We start from the raw sequence: 23,473 nt of genomic DNA, 5'->3' as shown, positions 1-23,473 counted from the left end.
ACATTCATTTTGGTGGTCTAAATTAATGTCTGAAATGTGTCAGAATGCTCGCAAAATGCACGTTATCTATGGAGAAATCACTGCAAAATATCAGGTTAGTCAAATTTAAGTCAGCATGTGCATGTTTGATTCTGTATCCTAAATCTATGTCGTATCTCTTGTAGAAATCCAAGTTTTAGGTTGCCTCTGAAGTTTCATTAATTCCAAGATTGATGTCAAGACAGCCGGTTTTCATGGATGAACATAATTGCCTCCCATCACCAGAGGAAGCCATTAATTTTTGCGCTGAAATTAAAGAGGCTGTGGGGAATAGATTTCCTTAGATAAATTTCACAGTGTGAGAGTAAATGAGGAACCTTTGGCTGCTCATGTGCTGAAAAGTTAAAGACGCTGGGTTAACGTTGACGTTAAGTAATGTGTTCAGAAAATAAACCTTTTAAATTGAGGTGTGGGCATTTTTCCAGACTTGCATGCACATCTTTTCTGAGTATGCCCAGGTGTAGTTTTTCAGCTGAGTAATTATGTTTTTTGGGGGTTTTTTTTCAGGATAAACATTAGCTTCAGAAGGTTAAAAGCACTTTTTTTTTGTTACTAAAACATGTTAGTCCATGTTTTATGTTACAATTCATTAACTCATTTTTAAATCACATACATATCACATACAAAGGCTTTTAGAACGACTTTTTACTGCCATTCCAGATGATAGTCTTTTCAAGTGAAGAAAAGTTGTATTTACATTTAAATTAAATTACACACAAAGTACCGCTTAGGTGACTGAAATGTTTGTACACCACTCTATAAAATTTTTTTTTTCTTCTTGTAAATTTTTTTTACCGCTTTTTATTGGTCAATCGAACAAAATCCAAATGAAATACAATACATTTGTGGCAGAAATGTTACATAATGCAATACAAAACTGTATGAATAGCTTAGCAAGACAGTATGTTAACATTTCAAAGAATTTGACCAAAGCACTGATCAAGATGGTCAAAAATGGTGATTCAGAAAGAAATTAGAACAAATAAAGCCATTGCTTGCAGCTAAAACTGAACATTTAGGAACCTCAGCAGTAACAGCCATACTTCTCCTGCAGCTGTTTTGCTGTTTTGGAATTCATCTTCAGGAATGTGGGTTTTCTTTTTCTCCCTCCTGGACAATATCAACTTAACAGTATGGACAGTGTTATTATGGTCCATAGTGAGAACCATCTGGCTGTCCCGTAATCATGTCTTAAAAGAGGTTTCGACAGCTCAGCCGTAAAATCCAGCCAGAGAAAGAGGAAAAAAAATCACATCTAATATGTCTGACTCTCAGCCAGCTTTGTCCTTTTATTACAGCGTTATTCATCTCCAAGTCATTCTATCATTCGGTTAAGGTTAAGACCACATGTAGAATCTATTTACTCTCAAAGTAGATGAAACTGACAGTGACATGGTCTGTGATCTGGTTTTAAATAACCAGAATAGAATTATACAAGTATGTTGATAAACATCTCAGTTTCACTCTTCTCTTCCCCCCCCCCAAAAAAAATCACTTGGCAGAAACTCTCAGCAAAGATCTGATAATTCAGCAGCAGACCTCACGTTAGTTAACTGCTCCATAAATGTATCGATTGTTTTTTTTTCCCCCTGTTTACTCCATTTGTGCGATAGCATCACGCACAACTGAGGTCATGTGAGATCGCAACCTGAGTCCAAAATGGCATCCACCCAACTCCCGCAGCTGCCCCCCCAAGGGCCACATCACAGCAGGCCAAATATTTCCCCTCAGCAGAAACAGAAACAATGATCTGGCTCTGTGCCTAATTTTAACTGCATCCCTGTGAGCGGGGACCATATGAAAGGCGTTTAAAATAAAAGAATGTGCATTTGGACATTCCACCAGGCTCGGAGGGAGAGAGCAGACACCTGTGACCATCAATCTTACCAACATTATTTGGAGCTTGAGCAATGCCAGCAGGCAGGCCAGGGCATATTGTGGGATTAAGTTGCAGGGAGATTTTAATAATCTGTTAAGCTTTTAATTTACAGTACGACAGAGATTAGGGATTCATGAAATGATCTGACCCAGTCATGCGCTTCACCTTGCCAAAATATTCATACACCTTGAACCTTTTCACATTTCTTCATGACAACTACAGCTATGAAAGCATATTCCCGGGTGTTAGGAGGTAGATAGAAAGCTGTATATAACTGCGAACTAGAATATGAATAATATATTTTAGAAGCAAAAATCTGAATAGTGTGGTGGAACTTGGTATTGAGTCCCCTTTACTGCGGTAGCCCTAAGTAAAGTTTTTGCAACATCTGTTCTTAGAGAATCCCTTCACAGCCATGTACTGTCTTGCCTTGGTTGTCTGATCATTAAAAATCACAATAAAATACATTACAATAAAATTTGTGAATGTAATGTACTGGAATCTGAAAAAGTGTAATGGATGTGCTTTTGTAAGACACTGTCAGATTTCAATGATTTTCAGTTGTTCACAGTTTTCTAAATGCCGAGGTTTAGTGCGTTAGATAACAGGCCTATCTTTGATCAATGATTCAGTCACGGTGAATAGAGACAGACACCAACACACTCGAATCAACACAGCCATCGTCGATGTGAAGCTTCTTTTTCTGTTCAGTTTTGCCTTGAGTTAATCATTTGTACCTTAACAGCCATTCAGCATCAATGTTGCAAATGCAAATGCGCAGATGTCTGCGGTTTCCTGTTAAACTAGCCAGCCATCTATTTAAAAAACAATTATGTCTTACATCCATTTATCCAATCCCTTGATAATTAAATTGTCTCCACCAGCTGTCCAAGGTCACTGTCTGCTATCCCAACAGTCACCCTGCTTATCAGTCTCAGACTCGAAGCATAAAAAGGTATTAGACACATATTTAGTCTTTCAGCTCTACCTAAAGCGCACATTTATGGAAAATAAAATCCACAAAAAAACATTAAGGTTTAGAGGTCAACTCCAGTTTTCTCTGCACTCAGGCAGCAGCAGGAGCTGTAACATTTTATAAAGCAACATGGGCATCACATCCCAAGACCTCTGGAAGGGAATAAAAAACATCTTACCTGCACCAGCTGCTTTGGTCATCTTATGAAACATCTGCAAGGCAGAAACAGAAGCAAAATACTGATTAACTGTTGCTGAGGAGCAGATATGTCCCTGCATTCTTCAACACGGCTGCAATCTGTGCTGTGATGACAAAATCAATACAGCTTTCCCATAGCAGCAGCTAAATAACGCAGAGGTGGCGTTATTTAGCAGCTCAGCTTGCAGTGATATAGCGAAATAGGTAATATTTCAGAAATTAAATCAAAGTTTGAGGTCTATCTTGTGTTTAGTTTATGCTGTTGTAACAGAAGTTTTAGTCCAAACATTGGCTTAGATGGACTACAAGGTTGATCAATCTTTGATTAACCTCTTCCATAAAAGAAAACATAAAATGGTAAGATGACAAAATCATGCTGTGGGCCACAGGATTATGAGGTTCTTATCTGCAATTCTTTCATTTATTGTACTGCAGGTGACTTACAAAACCAGAAGAAAATAGCACTTAGGTGAGATTCCACGTGTGCATGCTTGTCTGTGCTGTTTATCTCCATGTTGCTCTGTGATGGACTGATGACCTGTCCAGGATGTGCACTAATCTCACTCATTGACCACTAGATAGGCAGCATGTCTCTAGAAATCCTGCAGGAACTAGGCAGGTATAGAAAACCGACAGAAGACCGACTCATTTCAACTCAAATATTTCTTGTTTTGTGTACTATTTCCAAATCTGTCTTCTGTAGCCATGACATTAAATATCATCTACTCTAACCCATTTTTGGAAATTAAAATTTAGAACCCAAAACTCGGACATGAAATAATCTATATATAATTTCACTATAGTAGTTCTTCATCCAACAGTATTTATTGTGAATATTGATTGTTATTTTCTTGAGATGGTGTTATTAAAATGATTTTTGGTACGTTAAATTAAAAAGGAAAAAAAAAAACAGTATTGATATAAACTAGCTCTTTTTCAAAAATAAAAACAGAATTTTTCTAGTAACATAAAAAAAAAGAAAAACAAGATGTCTCCTGTGATTGTAGTTAAATTTGTAGTTAATAAAAAAGGCATTGCAACCCGGAAAACAACAACAGTGTTTTTTGTTGTGTTTGTTTTTTTCTGAGGAAGAGTTCCAGAATGTTTCTTCTCTGTGGCATGATGTTCTGATTTACCCGCATGCTGCTCGCTTGGACCTCTTCCCTCCCAGGATGGTCGGCTGCAACGCTGCACATGCCTCATCATAACAAACAATAAGAAATCAATTTGAATTTACCAGGGTGATTGTTTGTTTGTTTTTTTTTCACTTTAATTTGGACAAAATTCTCTAATTCATAAATGATTTTGCATTGGCAGTGAGAGATGTAATCACCAGCGCTCCCATGAAAGTAAAAATGTTGGCAGTATTCAATTGTTTGGTTGGATGAGCATCCAACCATTTCATTTTCTTCTTTTAGCAAAAAAGAAAAAAAAAAAAAAGAAAAACAATGAGCCAAATAGCTAAATTTATAAAGATAAGTGAACTTTGTGTGAGCTCAATGATAGCCTTAGACACTTTTGGGCCACATAATAAATGAGGTCACAGAACACAATGCTGCTGGCATGCAATTTGTAACTTATTTAAAAGGAAAAAAGTTTAAAAGCAAATAAGCTGCCACAGTCAGCACATTTTGACAGGTTTAGGAAATGAACCACCAGGGGTAGCTGCCTCAGCCTCAACCACTCAGTAGCCCCCTTGGTTCAAAAAACATCTTTCTGGGAGACAAAAAAACAAAGTCATAAATGCCTGACTCACACTTCTATGTTTCCAGTATTACATGTGTTTAAACACACAGAGAAGTAGATAGCGACCTTTGAAAACTGAGAGCAATAGCCACAACATGTCCCTCTTTACTGATTGTGCAATCTGCCAGTATGGCAGAATTTCATCACAGATTTAAACACTTGGGACACAACTAGGGTTATTATCTTTGCACTTTTAAAGGTTTCTGTCCAGGGAGTCTCCATGGACCTCCGTCAGTCCCAGATTCAAAAATAAACTCTGAAGATTAGAAGTCAAAAACCAGATGTTGCACCCTAGAGGAGGTACGGATTTGGCATGGTCTTCTCTCCGATTCTTTCTGCGCAGAAAGTATATCATCTCAGCATATCTCAAGATCTGACCTGCATTAAACACACGTCCCCCCCAATTCAGACCAGCTGCATCTAGACGAATGACACGTGTCAAAGGTTACAAGTTGGAAAAAGTGACATCCTTCACTGAAGGGAAGAGGACCTATTTCGGGGGCTTTTATGCAACTGGAAAACTCTCCCCTTGCCTGCATCAACAAGGATGTTTATGTGGTGTGACAGGTTTGTGCGGGTGAATGATGGCTGCAGTCCCCACACAGTGACAAGCCAAAGAGGCGGATACAGAACCAGTCAGTCCAGCTGACAGACTGGCAGGCCCGTCCCCGTCAACAGCAACTAAACGTAGGAATACTTAACCTGATTATGTCTCCATCCACTAATAGTGGAATCACAGTTTGCACTGAACAGCAATAACAGGGAAACTATGTGAGTGTATTGTGTGCTGGCTGTGACAGCAACATTTCATTTTAATGTTATTTATTGAAAACTTATTGATAAAATTTTCCACTCCGTGGTACATCCAAGCAGATGTTCCACATGTTGTGATCATTTCATGTGTCTTCAAATTAGTTTTTTTGTTGCTGTTGTTGTTGTTAAAATAAAATTTAAGAGATTTTATTTCTTAGAGTACATAATTTTGCCTAATGAAATTGTTATGCTGCATTTCAGTTACCTAGGAAGTGGGAACTCTGAGCTGGGATTGATATCACACCTGAGGTAAAAGTGTTCTAGTTAAGAAGACACGTTTTCTTCATGGTATTGCCATAGACATTTCTTGCAGTACCTCTTACTGACTAAATTTTAAGCTTTACTTTCCATAAGCAAACTCCACTTTTAATTTGTTCAGTTTAAAGTTGCCTGCACCACATGTAACATTGATTTTAGATGCACTCTTATATGCATGTCTTCTAAAAATAAACATGCTTCCACCGGTTTAAGTGACAAAGCAAGTTTAAGAGTAAAACACACAGGACAGGAGAGGGTTCTAAATGTAAATCCATGCCACACTCTTAAGATTTTATTTGCTAAACACATTTAAAAGGCAGATACTATTTTCCGTCCTCTTCACAATTGCATGATTTCTCTCATGAAATCTCAATAAAATATACTGATGTTTGAGGTAGTCGACACAATTTGGAAAACTTCAAGAGTTATTAATAGTTTCATAAGTTACTCAGTCATCAGTAGAGTCAGTAGAGTGTTATAAAGTTAAGATATTTTTTGACCTGTGTTTACAAGACCTGTGGTTTTCTTCCTGCTATTTGAAAGGCATTCTACATCTCCTCTGCAGGTCCCAATTTGAGGAAGAAACAAGCCTTAGTATGTACTGTAGCTTCATTCAACAATGCACAATCTTTATCATCACAAAAACATTTTGCATATCATGAAGTTGTTCTTCAGATGAATTTCAGATTTTAAACTTAAAAAAAAAACCACATGTTCCAAAACATTTTTTTACAGGTAGGTCAACAAGACATCTTTCAATTCTGTCAGTTCTACCAGTCTGAGCATGTCCATCATTCTTAGACTTCAAGACTGAATCAGACTGTCTGACATTATCATAGGCTGCTTCCAGATGTTCCATATAGATTAGAGAGGCCTCAAAAAAAATTTGTCTTGCTGCCAAGACAAAAAACAAAATCTCAGGAAGTAAACTCTTGATAGCAAGACGTTTATTTGTTTTTTTTTAAATTAATTTAATTATTTGTTTTTACTAAAAATAGGATGACTAAAATTGTATCAGCACCGAAAGGGATTTAACCTTATTATACTCAAAGTTAGTACTCAGCCAAAATACTCATATCTGTAACCCTTATTAGTATTTGCCAACAACTCATAAGCGGAAGTGTGTTACGCAACACAAATAATCATCTGGGTGGAACACAGTTCGCCAAATAGTAAAACATAATTTAACAAAGGTTTGAGGCAGATAATTTGCCTCAAGGAATTTTAGTAATCAAGGTACTTGAATCATTCAATGATTTGTTACAGCCCTAGTTTCCATTACTTTGTGTTTGTAAAATATGATGTGTGCTTTCACTGTAAGAAATTTTCAGGAACCAGGGAGATCTATCCTCCATCCCTAGTTTCAGTTGCAGAAACTCGGACCAAATCAGAAAAAAAAAAAAAAAAAAACTGGTTGATATCTACTCCGAAAACCAAAAGCAAAGGAATTGACTGTGAACTAAAAGTTTAGCTTTGAGTGGGGGATAGCTAAAGACATCTCACTGGTTGAATATTCCTTGCATTTTTTTAATCATCTTATCATATTGTTAGCCAATATTAAATTGCACTGTATTGTTGTTTGGCAACACAAGAGTCATCAATGGTGAATACCAGAGAGATTTACAGAGTTTGAATGCAAATATATTGAGAACATCCAACAATCTAAAAAATAATAATAAAATAAAGGAAGTGCAGACGTCCGCTTTTAGTTTCTTTGCACATTTGGACAGAGATAATCTCTCAATTTTAGATACTGATCAAATGAAAAATTGTCCAAAATTGTTTATTATTCACCATTTTAGGTTCGATTGGAGCCTAAGTGCTTTTGTAGCAGCTGCTCTCTGTGTGGGTTCTGTTTCTACAAGACAAATCTGGCAGACTTCAATTATTAAAGATACGTGGATTATTACCAATTCTTGTGAGACAGAAGTGATTTTAATTCACTTTCAAAGTTTAACTGCAATGAACTTGTCATAAATGTTGGCATTTAATAAATTATTGCAAGCTTAATTGCAGCTCTGTCGTTTCTTTTATTGATTTCACAGTTTTTAATTGCATACACTCCACTGCTACATTGGGCAGAGATTTATGACCCCAGTTTGAAGTGGCACTCCGACAGGAAGGGAAACCGTTTAGCATCAGGCATAATTTACATTAAAAAGTTAAGTTTCAGAAATAAATTTCAGGAGTCCATAAAATGTGCTTTTCGTTCATCTTAGTGCTTGCATTCTGTATTTTCATGTGTATGCATAATCTGATATGCAATTACTCACGCCAGTAAATGGTAAATGGACTGAACTTATATAGCGCTTTATCCAATCATTTCTGACCACTCAAAGCACTTTACACTAGAGTCACATTCAGCCATTTATACACCAATATGCAGCTTGGTAGGCAATTTGAGGTTAAGTGCCTTGCCCAAGGGCACATCGACACGTGGCAGGAGAAAGCTGGAATTGAACCTACAACCTTCCGATCGCAAGCTGACTACTCTACCCACAGTCAGCCACAGTCGCCCAGTACAAGGGACTCTGTTTTCTTTATTGAAGACTCATTTTTCAGCCACCTGTTTTCTCTCTGCAATTGGGACCTTCACCAACGCTGAGCCATGGCTATTTTATTTTAATCATTAAGTGGAACTGTAATCAAACATATACTGGTACATAATTAAAATTACTTGTCTCAAACTCCTCATTTTTCAGTGAAGCTTGTAAGAGAAAGCATTTTATGCACAAAGCTTTGAAATATCTGATGATGAGTTCATCTTCCTTTACAAATTATTTCATTCTGTACATCCCCTAATTCTTTCAATTACTTGACTGAACAATCATTCTAATATCCTATTTAGACTATTGCATATCTGTCTTGTATTTCAGTGATTTACGGGCATCTTAAACACCACTTCTCCAAGGCTGGCGTTTCATCCTTGGTCATACACACCTGAATCAAATAGCTAAACCGCCTACCTAACATGTAGTGAAGCAATACATAGCTTCACTGCATGACAATAATAATTAGGTACTTAAGTTATGTGAGTGGAAGGACAGACAACTCACCTGACTCAGGGACAACTCAGTCAGGTGAGTTGCCTGACTGAGTCAGGCTGCCTAAGAACATTATTTTAAGACCCCTTGTGTATGAAGATTCAATGCCAGAGTCAAGTGGTCTCAAACACTAATTTTCTTAAGCCAGGATGATGCAATTTTTAGATTTATTGCTACTTGAACCCATCTGGATAAACTAATTATGTCCAGGATTCAGATTGCATGCTTAGGAGGTAATTCAGCCATTTGACTCCAAGTAAGGATGCATCTAACGGTGCAGTGGCACCAGCTCTGAGAACTGAGTTTTGACATCCATGCCTCAGTCAAACGTGGCTCCAGCATTGCTTTTCTATGCATGTGACATTGTTGCAACAGATAGGGCAATAGTTACTCTCAGCTGTAAAATACTAAGGTGTGCATCTCATACAGAATCAATGCAATTTCAAAATTGCAGCACTGACAACAACTTTAAAACTTCATTTAATGCTAGGCCATGCAGACAGTCTCTCTGCACTAATGAAGATTTACTCCCCTCTGAATGCTTTTTGCTTGAACTAACAGTGCATACTTTTTGATTAATTTGTCTAACAATTACATAACCACTTGGGGGCACTTTATGACAAAAGAAATGTATTGAATTGTTGCATCGCATAACACTAAAAATTCCACTCTTACTCTCAATACACAATATTCGAATAAAAAATGCATCAAAAGCATCATGGCAGTAGCGAAACATATTAGAGATCATACAGTAGTCCTTGTTTAAGAGGTTTTGGAGAATATGTTATTTTTCACATACCTTCCTAATTTATTTTGGAGAAACAATTTCAGCTCTACATAGGCATGGCTTTGGTTATCTGATTCTTACCAAGTAGTAGCATCCAGACATGAATACCAAAGGCCAACATTCAGAGCTAAGCTTTCAAAAGGACTTGTTTATTGCAGCTTGAAAAGAACAACAGCCTAAAGTCTTATAAGTCTTAAAAAAACAGCTGTCAGCTTGGAGCTGGAAACCATTTTAAGAGCATCTTACCATCTTCTTGTTTCTTGCTTTTGTCCCCGTTGAGAAGCCGCATGAAGCAGAAGATGTGTTTTGGCTCCGACATTCCCTCCTGTCAGCTCTTTGGAGGACTGTGTCATTTTGGGTTTGGTTCGGCGAGGACTTTGAAGCAGCACCCCACTGCAACAACATCACAACAACAATCAAAACCGGCTCTGTCTCTGTGTGGCCGAACAGACGAGGACAGGACGAACGCAACAGCGGCCAGGGGAAAAGAAAAACAACAGGCTGAGGTCAGCGGTTGGGGAAGAGAAGTCTCCTCTCTCAGTTCAGCTTCACAGAGCTTCACAAAGAAGGCTGTATGTGCAGATCTTCCTTTGAGAGAACAGAGATTATGACCTTGTCAAGTATCCCAGTAAAGACGTCTTGTCTTTGCCAGTTGCCTGCCATTAGCTGAAGCAGGTCGTAGTGAATGACTGGGACGGTTATGCAGATGCCTAGGAGGCATGTAAGCCTCTCTGAACCATTCCTAATAGACCAAATCATACAAACTCCTTTCTAACACAACAGCTCCTCTGTGCAGGACACGCACAAGGAGCTCAAAAGGCCACTTTTGTTCCTGCACACTAAGTCTGGAGAGATATTTCATGGAACACGCCACTATGAGACTGGGGTCTTTTTTTTTTTTTTTTTTTGGAAACAGTTTCATTCTCCCTGTTGCATCATTGAAAGTACAATAACTGTCTGTTCTTGCTGCAGTTGTTAGGCTTTGGAATCAAATATCACATCCGAGTGCCGAGGGTCCACATCATAAAACAGACAGAGACAGACGCTCTGTATTGCTTCACTACACGAAGGTTGTTTTGTCACAGAATGTACCATCATACTGCAAAAGTCACACACGCCACAAGAGAGAAATCTACTGTACCCCTTCATTTACTGGGCTTGCAAGAGACTGCTCACTGAACTCACAGGTCTTATTGGAGTCTCAACATAATGTGGAACGCTTGTAGAAATGGTGATAGACATGAAATTCCAAACACCAGCTGCTCACAGGTCTGGATAATCCGCCTGGGTTTTTTTCTCTGCAGAGCAAACTAAATTGATTTAAAGAAAGTTTAAAAGCCATGACAAAGTATGCAGCAAGGGCTTCATAGCAATGTGTGCAGAATCAGCCGTGACTGCGTACACCATAAAGCATCGAAGGTGCAGTCATGATTCTGATTTAACCCATGGAGGTCTGATAAATTTCTTACAAAAAGCGTCCCGTTTCATTCTGTTAATTCTCTGTGCGCTTATAAGCAAAACAAAGAACGTATGGGTTATGTGATTTGAACATATACGGCCAACCTCTTCAATCACGCAATGACAGCAGATATACTGAGAGTGCGTGACATTCACCTGCTTCTTGCGCGCAATGCAAGGCGTGTCAGAGGGTGATGAACTTGCACTCAGAGCTTCCTCTATGTCTTGATTAAGCTGGTCCAGTTTCCTCATGAGCTGGCTCATTGACTCAGACCATGGAGACGTGACCTGTGGAGACTCCTGGGGGTAATCAGAGAAGGTCAGATAAGAGAGGTCAGCCAAACACTGCGACAGTTAGACTTAATCACAACTTCTACAGGGAATATGACAGTTTGGTTTTAAATCCTGTATTTGTTAATATTTACAACACAGTAATTATCTTGAAGCATCAACCCTTTTATTGCACAAAATAGGTAGTTATTATTTTTGATTGTTGTCTTTTTGTTAGCATAGTGGCTGTACTAAATTAGCCAAACTGCCTACCTATGTCAGGTAGGCATGCCTACCTGACATGCCTACCTACCATGTCAGGTAGGCAGTTTGGTCAGGTAGGCCAAACTGCCTACCTGACCAAACTGCCTACCATGTCAGGTAGGCCAAACTGCCTACCTGACATGGTAGGCAGTTTGGCTCCCATAGATTCATATTTTATTAATCTATTTTTTATATTGAATCTATAAAATATGAGTAACTTGTTTGATTGAAATATGAGGATAAGTTTTTGATGCCACTACTGAATAACTTACTCGAAAGTATAAATGCATAAAGTCAACATCTGTAAAAGTATACTGTTTTAACAAAGACGTACATTAGGGGTATGACTTCTTACATGAAAGATCCTTGACAGATTTCCTCTAACTGGAAAGCCTCTTCAATATGAAATTGTTTTCAATACTGAACTTAGTGCATTATCTTTAAACTGCAAGGCTGTAACAGACCAGTCACCACTCAGCCTGATGATCACCCAGGGTCAGCTGACCGAGCGAACGCTGGGAGAAAGTACCTCCTTCCACTGAATCCCTGAGGAATGATCTAAATCTGTCCGGGTCCCTGGTGCCCTCATGGGTCTTAACGATCACTCTGGGTCACCAAGAGGAAAAAATAAAGTTTCCCATTTTGCAGTGTGTGTCTTTCCAGCTCTGTGCTGACTAGGAAATGTAATATGTTAAACACTGGATCAGTATATTTATCTGTCCAAACCTCTGAGTCTATTTACAAATAAAAAGGATTCCCATTCAGCCTAGAAGAAAAAAAAACTGCCCCTAAAAGAAATTAAAGTAAAAAATACTGAGAACTATTTTGATTTGTAGTGATGATACATCATTTTATCTATTTTAATTCTTTAATTTAAATACATAAAGTACAAATATGTGCATAACACTTGCTGGGAGGAAACCAAGCTCAAGATTCTAAGCCAAATGCTTGAAAACATATAAGAAGAGGAAGCTGAGGATCCTGTGAGCCGGATTGTTAATTAACCCCTGGTGCCAGACAAACAGAAACGCAAGAAACAGATGCCTTGTTTTCTGGCCCGCAGTCAAGCAAAATCTGGAAGGCACTCACAAAGTTTCTTTTTAGTGACATCCCCTCAAGGTGCTGTTTGGGAATGCAGACACTTCCCCTCAGAATGAGACAAATACCAGAAGGGGCTTTGACGCTCAAGTGAGACTCTCCCTCAATTCATTTCTCCGTTCCCTTTCCTCTATATCTGGCCCTGGGAGTAGCGCAAAGGCTCACTGCCATGGGAACTGAGCCGGTGTGAGCCATGAGACAGATGCAATGTTATCATCAGGGGATGACAAAAAGCGAAGAGAATATAACTTTATCAGCACAAATTGGACACATTGTGGAACCCCAACATAGGGGCTTTGAGATGGAAATGAGGAGTTAAGTGTGTGAGCTCTGGGCTCAGTGCCTAGTCTGTGCCACCCACTGAGAGTGCCAGAGATCACCATGGAGGTATCCCAATGTAGCAAGCGGTCATGCGAAAAGGGCATGGGCTACCTGGCTGCTTGAGGGAATAAATTACATTGGCAATACCCCGCGGTGCAAAGCAGCATGTGAACGCAGCAATGTATGGCTGGGAGAGGGGGAATATGTGAAAGATATGCGTTTGTTTTATTCATCTGTGAGTTCAACTGTAAAGGAAGACATTAGGTGACCGGACTGGGAACCTTGTGCATATAGTGCCCTCACATGGCTGATGGGGACAACTGCATCCTCAGCTTGTTTCAGAAATGATCCTAAAGGCTTATGTGAATACTAAAATCAAATATGGCAGAACCATGTGTTTCTGTGCTTATTAAAATTAAGGCAAGCCGAAGCAGATATTTTGTGTTACTGAATGTCTTTAAAAATAACAGATTTGTTGGGTTTTTTGAACATCTTCCCATCTCAGAAGACTGTGTTGATATAATATTATTTAAATTTTGGTATATTATATTCCCTTACAACTCTAAACTTCAATGTATTAGTGTCTTCTGGAGCATAATGCGCTAAATCATTAAGCTTATTTGTGTGTTTGTAAAGTGAAAGAGAACAGATATATGGCTTTCATATACCTTTGCAAATAAGGACTAAAAGTGTGAAATCCCTTCCCGAGAGAATGCATTGCAGAGTGAACTTTCTCTGTACGTAAGGCTGAAAGTTCCATGGGTTTGTCTTCTCGCACATAAACAGACGGAAATTTTGCCAATTGTTCTTTGCAAAATTAGTCAAATGTCGGGTGGCTGAATTTCATCCATGAAATTGATTTTCAAGTTCTGCTACAAATTCCCAATGAGATTCGGGCCTGGACTTTGCCTTGTAGTTTGCTCCATCAATTTTTCTATCAACTCTGACAAACATTCAGAAAATGTAATTTAGTTCTTATCTGACTTTCATATACTGCAAACAGGTTTGCTTGATACTTTCTTCCAAGCACTCTTCCATAAAGGCCAGAATTTTTTTGAAAGAACCATTAATAGTTTACCTGTGCACTTATAGTATCTCACCTGAGCTGGGATTTTCTGCTGTTCCTCCACATAAACCATGACTGCTTTGAAAAAAAAATAAAGAAAAAAATCTATCTTGAAATATGTACAAAGCTCAATAATCTAGTGCTCCTTTAAAATGATGCAACATCTGCTCTCTTTTACTTTGCATTTCAGCCTAAAAGCATTAACATGGTCTGTAGTGTGATGGCATGGAAAGCATTTACTTTACTCCTTTTGATAATATTTACTATACACTCCCTCGATTCCCTGCATTCTTGCTGTCCTCTCCTAAATGACCCGTTCTGAGCTGCGTGCCATTTGCGTATAAAGCCGGTGTTATCTCAGTGTCCTACCACCAGACAGAAAGGTTAATATGGACCAGTGCATTACTTCTCACCGTTATAAAAAGCATGGCAGGTATGTGATGTTGGCTATGTTCCCTCAAGGTGTAACAAAGCATATATATAATGGATTACAACAGGCTGATGAAAGCTCATGTAAGCTTTTAAATAGGCAATAAAAAAAAAAAAAAGCAGGAATGGAGGTCATGTGAAAAGGACACAGGCGCACCTCAAAGAGAAAGGGAGGCGAGGAAGGAGACAGGCCAGAAATGGAAGGTGAAGTTCAGCGCTAATGTGGTCCAATGTGCTTCATCAAACTCAATCCCCAGCTATGGGAGGGGAAATAAAGCAGAAGCTGTTTGAATTCCTCCTGGATCTGTCTCTCACTTATAAATGGGAAGTCGGTGCACTCCTACACACCTCATATCTATTTCCAATGATAACATGACTGCATTAGTGTCTTCTAAGAACCAATGGAAGTTGCATCACCTCAAAATTTGTTTTAAATGTTTTTAAATGCTTAGACAAATTCTAAAGTTGGAAAGTTTACTTTTTTGTGTTTTTGTGTTTGTGGCTCTTATCACATAAAAGCAACAGGCTCCGAGAGGGTGAATACTTTTGCAAGGCAATGTAAGGTAAAAAAAAAAAAAAGTATTGTGTTGTTAATGGCATACCTCCTTGCTGCTTATTTCCTCCTCAGCCTCATAACCACAGGTGCTGGGTGTGCACACAGAGTCTGCTTGTGGCTCCAAACAGCCTCGTCTCTTCTGTTTCCTTTTTGTCATATGGCGATCTTTACTATGAGGCCACTCCAGGAACACATCATCATCTCCCTTCACCACGTCCTCATGCTTAAAGTTAAACTTCACTCTCTCCTCCTCTGACGATTCTTCCCCATCAGAGCTGTCGTAGCCAGAAGCGTGGCTGTGGACGCAAGCGGAGCCGGTGCTGGTGGAGAAGGTGATGGTGCTTGGTCTTTGCTTCACGACATGCGGCAAGTCAGAGATTTTAGGAAGCAGGTCAGCAGGGATCTCCAGAGTGGATGCACAGGCCTGACTGATGATGGACCCATTTGAAATTGGCTCCAGCGTCATCGAGCCTCTTTGTGCAGATGTAGAATAAAGTTTCAGAGGATGATCAGGCTGTTTTTGAGCAAACTGGTTTAACTGAACTTCTGCTGCATGAGCAGGAGGTGGAAGGCAATAGTCCTCATTTGAAGCATATGATATGGAGGGGTCATTTTCTACAAGAAGCTGAGATGTTCCAGGAGCTGCATCCAGAAGGACCTGTGTGGGTTCTTGAAAACACACCGTTTCTCTGAGGACCATAGTGTCGTAACAGACGCAGGTAAAACTTTTCTTTAGATCACGTATATCCCCATCAGGTTCCAATTGTGGTCTTTGGTCTGAAAGGAAAAGATCATCTCTTCTTTGACCTTTTCTTCCTGAACCATCCTGATCTTTTGTAGATAATTCTTGTGCAGAAAAGGTCACGCTGCCCAAAGCTCTCTGATGTTCTTCCAAACTCGCATCATGTGGAGTTTCCATTGTTATTTTGCTTTTGTTTTACTCATAGTTCAAAACGTAAATCCAGAGGCATTTGTGCTTTGTATGGAACATGGCCATGTTTCTTTAATCAAAAATATATTCTGTTCTGTTCGGTAGCCTGAAAGAAAGAGAAGTAAAACAGATGAGACACTTTGTATAGATCATCATATCAACAAAATGGTGAGTTTCAAAATTATCTCTACCATCTGAAGAATTTTGCTTTTTGTCACCTCAAAAATATGAGCAGTGTTTTAATGTGATTTTATGTGATTTCTTAGGAAAATGGCTAATGGTTTTCAGTTAGTTTTTTTTTTTTTTTGCTAAGAAATTGTCATTGCATCGCATTTGTGCTCAGATCCCCGAAGTTACTAATGCCACTAAAGTTTTGTATTTTTGTGTATGTCCCTACAAGTTTCTGACATCGAAAGAATTTTTTCTCTTTTTTGACCCATTCTCTTTTGGAAAGTGAATGGGCAAGAGACTGGACAGAAAGCGTGTAAACAGTTATTTCCAAGATTTGTCATGAATTTTCAAACAAGATTTAGATCAAGACTTCCGCTTGTCAATTCTAACACATGCATATACTTTGATTTAAACTAGGGATCTCCAAAGTGAGGGAATTTTTTTTATCCTTGAAAATAATATTACACATCCTGCTTTCACAATTCAACAATGGTACAGATTTGGACTGACAACACAGACGGTTGAGAAGGGTGGACGTTTTTTAAATGTTTTACGGTGGAGTTTTTATTTATAAGAGCATTTCACAGAGATGTAGGCAAATCAAAATGTTATTCAAATTAATGTATTAAATATGTCTGCTTTCTTTTTGTTTTTTGCTTTTGTCAAGGCTAAAATTTAGCAACTTGTGCTCAAAAGGGGACTTGAGTGGAGTCATTTAGCATCTGCTCCTCCAGAATTCTGCTCTCCTGGATCAGACGGTCAGCCTTGGCTGACAGCTTCAACTTGCCAGGTTTTCAGTGCCATTTTATTTTTTTACATTTTCAGAAGGTGGATTGAATAGTGCTCTGTTAAATGCTCTAAGCTTGGGATTTTGTTTTATATCCTAACTCTGGTTTAATTGTCCCTAAGATGTTATCCTTTCCTGTTTGATGCTTTCCTTGGTCATCATGATCATAAATATCAGCTGTATTTACTTTTCTTAAAGTACACACAGTTGGAATTTATCCCATAAATTCCAACTTTTTGTTTAGTTGTGTCAAAGTAAAGGGAGGGAGGATATAAATATATTCAGTTACTTTCAGAAGTACGATTGAAAAGTATTCCCTTCCCTTCTGCTTCATAATTACGCACAACTTGTGGTGCGCTGGTCTATCCCCTAAAATCTCAATAATACTCACTAAATGTTATGGTTGTAAAGTGTAAACATGAAAAGACCGACGGGGTACAAACACTTTTACAAGGTAGCGTTAATCCTCGGATGTTTCCTGAAGTTCTTTCTCTTCTACAATTACCAAAGTCTCAGTGTGAAGAGCCGCAGCGCACCTCTGCACACTTCTGATTACATGTCAATCCAGCCAAGAGTGTGTAGGGAAATTCAACTCAACATCTGGCAGAGACTGAACTGTTCATGTCTGGATCTGCTTCACATATGAGCAGTGACATCACTGCACAGAGGAATCTTACTGCTCTTCCACAGCGGGTGATTTACAGCACTTTACACCGTTCATTAGAGCAGAAGATGTCCCCGGACGACTGCGGTTAGCATCCACCTTACCCCTTCATTAGGCTGTCCTTTAAAACTCACCTTCCACAGTTTCCGAGGCCTCCAAAGTACATGTAGAAAATCAAACACTGTGTTGATCTATCTCGCTTGTGCAGAGGTTTATCATATTGTTCAACCACAAACATTTTTTTTTCTCAGAGAACATTTTGAGATGTGATAAGAAGGGAGCTGAAGCTAGAAACTTTCAAGAAAACAAAAAAACCTGTTGTTTCCAAAAGCAAATTAAGCCTCTCAAGTTTGATTTCAAAACCTATAAGAAAATACTCCTCTTATATTACAACCACTAACGTGAAATTTTATGTGGAAAACACTGAAGAGCAATAAAAATCAGTCATTTTTGCTATGTTGTTCCAGTAAGGAAACTGCTGAATGACAACAAACTCATTAAATCTCTGCTTTCCAGTAAAAGCAAAGCACAAAGTATTTTTCGACTGTGCTACAAAAATATGCATACATGCCGATTTAATTTGTTGCAGCGTTTCATTATAAGTAAACAAACAGTTGCTTGCCATCCTCCAAGAAACTTGCCCCTACATGGTGAATTAGAAGTGTGCATGCAGTGAGAGTTTCCCTCTAAGAAACCCCTGTGTTAAAAAGAAAAACAAAACAAATATATGCAAAGAGGGTCTCATTACCCCCTGGTGAATGCGAAGCAGATTTAAATGAAAACAAGAAGTCACAGGGTGAAAATGAACTGGGTGTGTTGACTGCCAAGGCCAGACCACAACTTACTTAGAAAAGCTTCAAGTTCAATTTTCAACAGAGAGGTCCTGAACAAGTCTCCTCATGCAGAAACACCATATAGCATATAACGCTAAACCTCAGCCAGGTATGATTAAAAAAAAAAGAAGAAGAAGATGAGGAAGTTTTAAGCGGGTTCTTTCTTATAATGCATCTGAGTCGCGTTAAAGGAAAAGCAAAAACAGAACAAAACTTACCTGATAAGTGGAAAACGGATGTCTGTGTTGCTCAAACAGTGTCACTGAGATCATGGCAAAACAGTGACAGCCAGGCTGGTTCCTGTAAGCAAAGAGAGTCGGGCAGAACCTTGAGGAGCCACTATTATGTTCCCATAGGCCCACTCTGACAAGCTGGCTGTCACCCCCGCCTCCTCATGTTCTTTCCTTGGGGAAGGCTGATCAACAAGCAGTGACTACGCCATTCAGAATATGTGTAAGAGCAGAGAGAATGTGTACTTGTTGATAGATGGAAAAGGGGAGGAGAAAGGAGACAGAGGCTGACGTGAGGAGAGGGAGGGGAGCAACAGCGGAGGTTGGCACTGAGGAGGGACAAGGTGAAATAAGTTTCCAGGACGCTCAAAGAGGCTCCAAGGAATGGCTGAACTTTGAAGGAACAAGATGGAACCACAGTCGCGATCTTTTGCTTCTAAACAGCGGAGAGAGGAATGCTTTAAAGGCAAAGGAGATTAACGTGGAGCACCGTAGTTTACAGAAACATGGAGGATGTCACCTTCATAAGAGGTCTGAGGCCTGTTTCACGGCACAAGCTGACATTTAGATGCCTCCATGACATTATGAATAATTTAGTAGTCCCATAATTATCAGGGCAAGACTGAAAACCTTACACATACATTACAAATACAGTAAAAACATTGATATCTCTTGAGCCTTTTTAAACATTTTTGTTATGGCTAAGACACAATCAAATGCATTTTATTGAGACTTTTTGGTCTAGAACAGCACAAAGTCAAACATAATTGTAATGATAGGTATTTTCCTAGAACCTACATAAAAGAACCACAGACAACGTATATGAATTTATGACTAARCTTCTGCAAGCAAAAGGAGAAGACTCTGTCAACTGCTTCTCAGAGCTGTTCACAGAGCGTTCTGCTTCTCTTTGGATACAGCTTGTCTTTTATTCTCAAACTTCAAAGAGGGAGGATAGGCAAGATAGACAGCAGAGGAAAAACAGCAAAGGTCGTAAAACATTTTACCTAAACAAAGCAAAGGTCGTAAACCAATTTAACATCTGGCCCCTGATCTGAGCCCGGTTCAAATCTCGGTCAAACTGTTTCACATGAAGATAACAGGCAGCTGTGACTTCCAGGTCAGTTCACACATACAGTTTAAACAAGAGAACACTTTAACCTGAAAGTAACAACAAAATGATAATACCAAAAAATCTCTATCAGTAAAGTGTTAGGAAAAGTAATCATGATTGATTTCTCAAGCAACATACTATAAAAATATGGGAAAAGGAGCTCTTGTCAGATGAATGGTTATTTTTTAGAACAGACAGACGTTCTATCATACATATTCAGTACTAAATAAATTTTACATGGCAGTTCAGGTGAATCAGACTGAGAACTGCACATTTGTCATGTTAAAATATCTGAAGTGTTTATATTTAGGGCACACGTTTTCATGGGTTAATGGGCAAATGAGTCTTGATAAAACTTGTTTCCACCAGTTTCATTTGAGAATCGAGCACTCATGAGAAAGTCCCAAATTTAACCAGTGGGAAAATAATTTTTACTTAAAATGTTACATATTTATAAAATAAAATGTCTTTTCATGAGACTAGTTTGTGTTTTAAAAACTGAGATACAAAAATTGCGAAAGACGACTATGGAACAAATCAGCAGTGACACAATGGAAAACTATTTAGCAACTCGTAATATTAGTGCAAGGCAAGATTTATTGAGCAAAGTGAAAGACATTCCTGGTGCCTTTGTTGGATATATCAGTTTACATTTCCCCTTTTGTATGAAATTGTTGCAGAAAACGCACAAGTTGTTGAGTGGTTGCTTAAAAGTTAGTTTGTTTTTACTTGATTACGCCGATACAAGTAAGTGTGACGACATGGGATTTGTAAAAAAAAATGTATGCTGGTCATGCTTATTCTATCAGAAAGAGGAAAAAAATCTTCCAGCTGCATCTGTATGAGAAGGAAAGAGTGAAAAAGAAACACAGGAGATAACAAGCTTAACAAAGAGAAATCCATCAGAGCTGCAGAGGTAACAAGTCCAAGGCCAGTGGGAGTGAGAAAAGCTCAACTTAACCACAGCTGGACGTCCTCACTGGCAAGAAAAACACCGGCTTTGCTTTTAAAGGAGACAAGTCTGAAACACCAACAGCAGGGGCAACAACAATAACGGAGAGCGAGACCATTGTACATTGTCCAAGAATTGATTCATTTTGCACATTCCCGCATATAGAAATGCTGGAAGGAAATGGATTCGGGTGAGTTTGATCATCTGACAAGAAAATGTTTGAGCTATTTGGGTTCAGAGACAACAAGAATGTTTGTCAAGCTTTAAAACCTGTGAATACGTTAAAGGTGGTCTACCGTGGTGATGGCAGCACAATGCTTCAAAAGGGAAATTTACATGCGAAAGAATATTGCATCAAGGTGGTGGTAAATTAAATGAAACATGTTAAGGGCTTTTGAAGAAATGCACTTACATGATAGTTTTTTTAAAGCAAAACTTCAGGGGGACCTACGGCTAAGAGGAAGTAAACTAGCAGAGACGAATAACAAAAGCCTGGGATCTGTAGGTGGTTCAGCTCAGTTTCAACCCCTTGAGAAACACACACATAACGCGAAAAAAATGACTAAGGTCCGCTTTGACTGATTTACTGAAGTAATAAAAATATCAATTTCCAGTTCCTTCACTGCTCATTTATTGCTGGAAGCACAGAAAACTGAGTTCATAACAAAAGAGCGCACAGCATCAAAACTTGTGCAACAATTTGTTAGTTTGTTAATTAGTAAGTTTGCTTATTAATTTATAGCAAAGCTTAAAAATACTCTTTTTTTTTTACACAATTTTTATCACTCCGTTTAACACGTTTGTCTATGTTTGGATTCTTTCCATGTCTCATTTCAGGAAGGTGTTAGTTTGACACAATCACTTGCACTTGCAAATTTCAATTTCCGACACCAGCATTTTGAGATATTATATATATATAAAAAAAGCTCGATAAATGTGATACTCAAATGACTGTGTCAGCGTTTTTTCAAAACTGTCGCTCCTGTGTGCTGTTCCCAGTCTGCAGTGGTTTATGAAAGGTTTTACAGAAGGAACAGTTGTGGTTTTCATGCCCCCTTTGCCAACATTTCCTCCCTATGTGCAAAGAATGACTTTGGAGTGTTGACTTAACCTCCAAATTCCCCAGATCTCAATCCTACCAAACATCTGGGATGAGCTGTACAAACAAGTTCAATTCATGGAGGTCCTCACCGCGCTATTTACACGACTTAAGTAATCTGCAACTAAAATCCAAGGTTCTAGGACAGCAAACTTTCTGAAGTCAAATGGAGTTCATGCCTCTATATGTAGCAGTAGCGGTGTCCAAACATTTATATAATGTTTGGTAAATATATTTTTTAACATTACAGGTTAAATAATTCACAAATGCATTAGGGTTTTACATATATAGATTAATAAATTCTGAAATGGTCTACTGTGGCCCCAATACTCCATGATTGTACAGTGGATTAAATTAGTACTCAACATGTCAACATTATTCCCATTCTTCATTAATTCCAAAGTGGTCGTTGATGTTGAAGACACACCAGATGTCGACAACAACCCAAGTAATTGGCACATACTGAGGGATAAAAGTATTTTAGCCCACACTTGAAGATATGGGAGAAAACACCATAATTATTAAACACATGAAAAAAATAATGTGCACAAAGGCAAAGGAAGCCAAGAAACAAACTGTAAAATCTGTGAATTTAGAAATCAATCTTGATGCTATGTGCAAATCAGTGTACACCGTTTTCATCTTAACTGATGGCCCATTAAAAGGTTTCTCATTACCAGTACATGCACAAACACCACCACACACACAGCACAGGGCTCTACTAATGGAGAAAAAGCATTATGAGCACAGCTTCCCTGCGTCTTGCTGTCATGTTCAGAACTTACTTACCAGCTTCAGGTTAAGTGACTTATCTGCCATCACTCACTCTTGTCCCCATAACCGTGTTCTTCAACAGTTACTCTATACCACACTTAAAAACCATGAAGAAAACTGTTGCTAGAAAGTTTTCTAGGTAGAAAAATGCATTCTGCTGAGCCTTTTCTCTCCCTCCTGGTGCCATCATCTGCATCGGTTCAGCTGCCAAGAAGAGACAGACGTTTTGAAGTACCTGTGGTCTTCCTATGGCATAGTAGGATTAAAGTGAATGAAGCCAGCTGTGTTTCTGAAACGTGCCAGGTTCGCCTGCCAGCATTTCACTTTGCTATTTTTACACAGAACAAAAGGGAGTTTGTAAAAACAGCAAAGACCAACAACTCTAATCTACATGAAGCACATTAAGAACAATTATAGATCTGTTTTTTATAGACCGATAATCTCATCATGCTGTGCTTTAGCTGAGTTGTTTATGCCGTTTTATACAGCTCTATTATGCAATGTGAACTGCACATAGCTGTGGCAACAGGCAAATACGATCCAAGACTCCAGCACAGTTAGAAAACATTCCAGCGATACCACAGTCTGACTCAACATCTCTGTTGCTGTTCGACGTGCCTTCAGATTTCTATCATACCACAGATCACGGACAGATGTTCTGCATTATCACTGCTGTCTGTGGCTTCAAACGTTAGCAATCTGAGGAGCTGCTCCAG

General features: G+C 38.8%; 1 protein-coding gene across 1 annotated transcript in view; it reads right to left on the bottom strand.

The window, feature by feature from the left end:
• Window positions 1–19,580, bottom strand: part of stard13b (StAR related lipid transfer domain containing 13b) — a 67,052-nt gene extending 47,472 nt beyond the window's left edge. The window contains exons 1-5 of the mRNA XM_008426279.2: window positions 18,807–19,580; window positions 15,249–16,239; window positions 11,355–11,498; window positions 9,987–10,133; window positions 3,073–3,106 (exon numbers count right to left, since the gene is read on the bottom strand). Coding sequence (XP_008424501.1) covers window positions 3,073–3,106; window positions 9,987–10,133; window positions 11,355–11,498; window positions 15,249–16,121 — 1,198 coding nt within the window. The 5' untranslated portion in view covers window positions 16,122–16,239; window positions 18,807–19,580. The remainder of the gene's footprint in view (window positions 1–3,072; window positions 3,107–9,986; window positions 10,134–11,354; window positions 11,499–15,248; window positions 16,240–18,806) is intronic.
• Window positions 19,581–23,473: the final 3,893 nt, after the last annotated feature.

The sequence above is a fragment of the Poecilia reticulata genome, linkage group LG13 (genome assembly GCF_000633615.1).
Source record: "Poecilia reticulata strain Guanapo linkage group LG13, Guppy_female_1.0+MT, whole genome shotgun sequence".
Lineage (NCBI taxonomy): Eukaryota > Metazoa > Chordata > Actinopteri > Cyprinodontiformes > Poeciliidae > Poecilia > Poecilia reticulata.
This window is presented reverse-complemented; position numbering and strand designations above follow the sequence as displayed.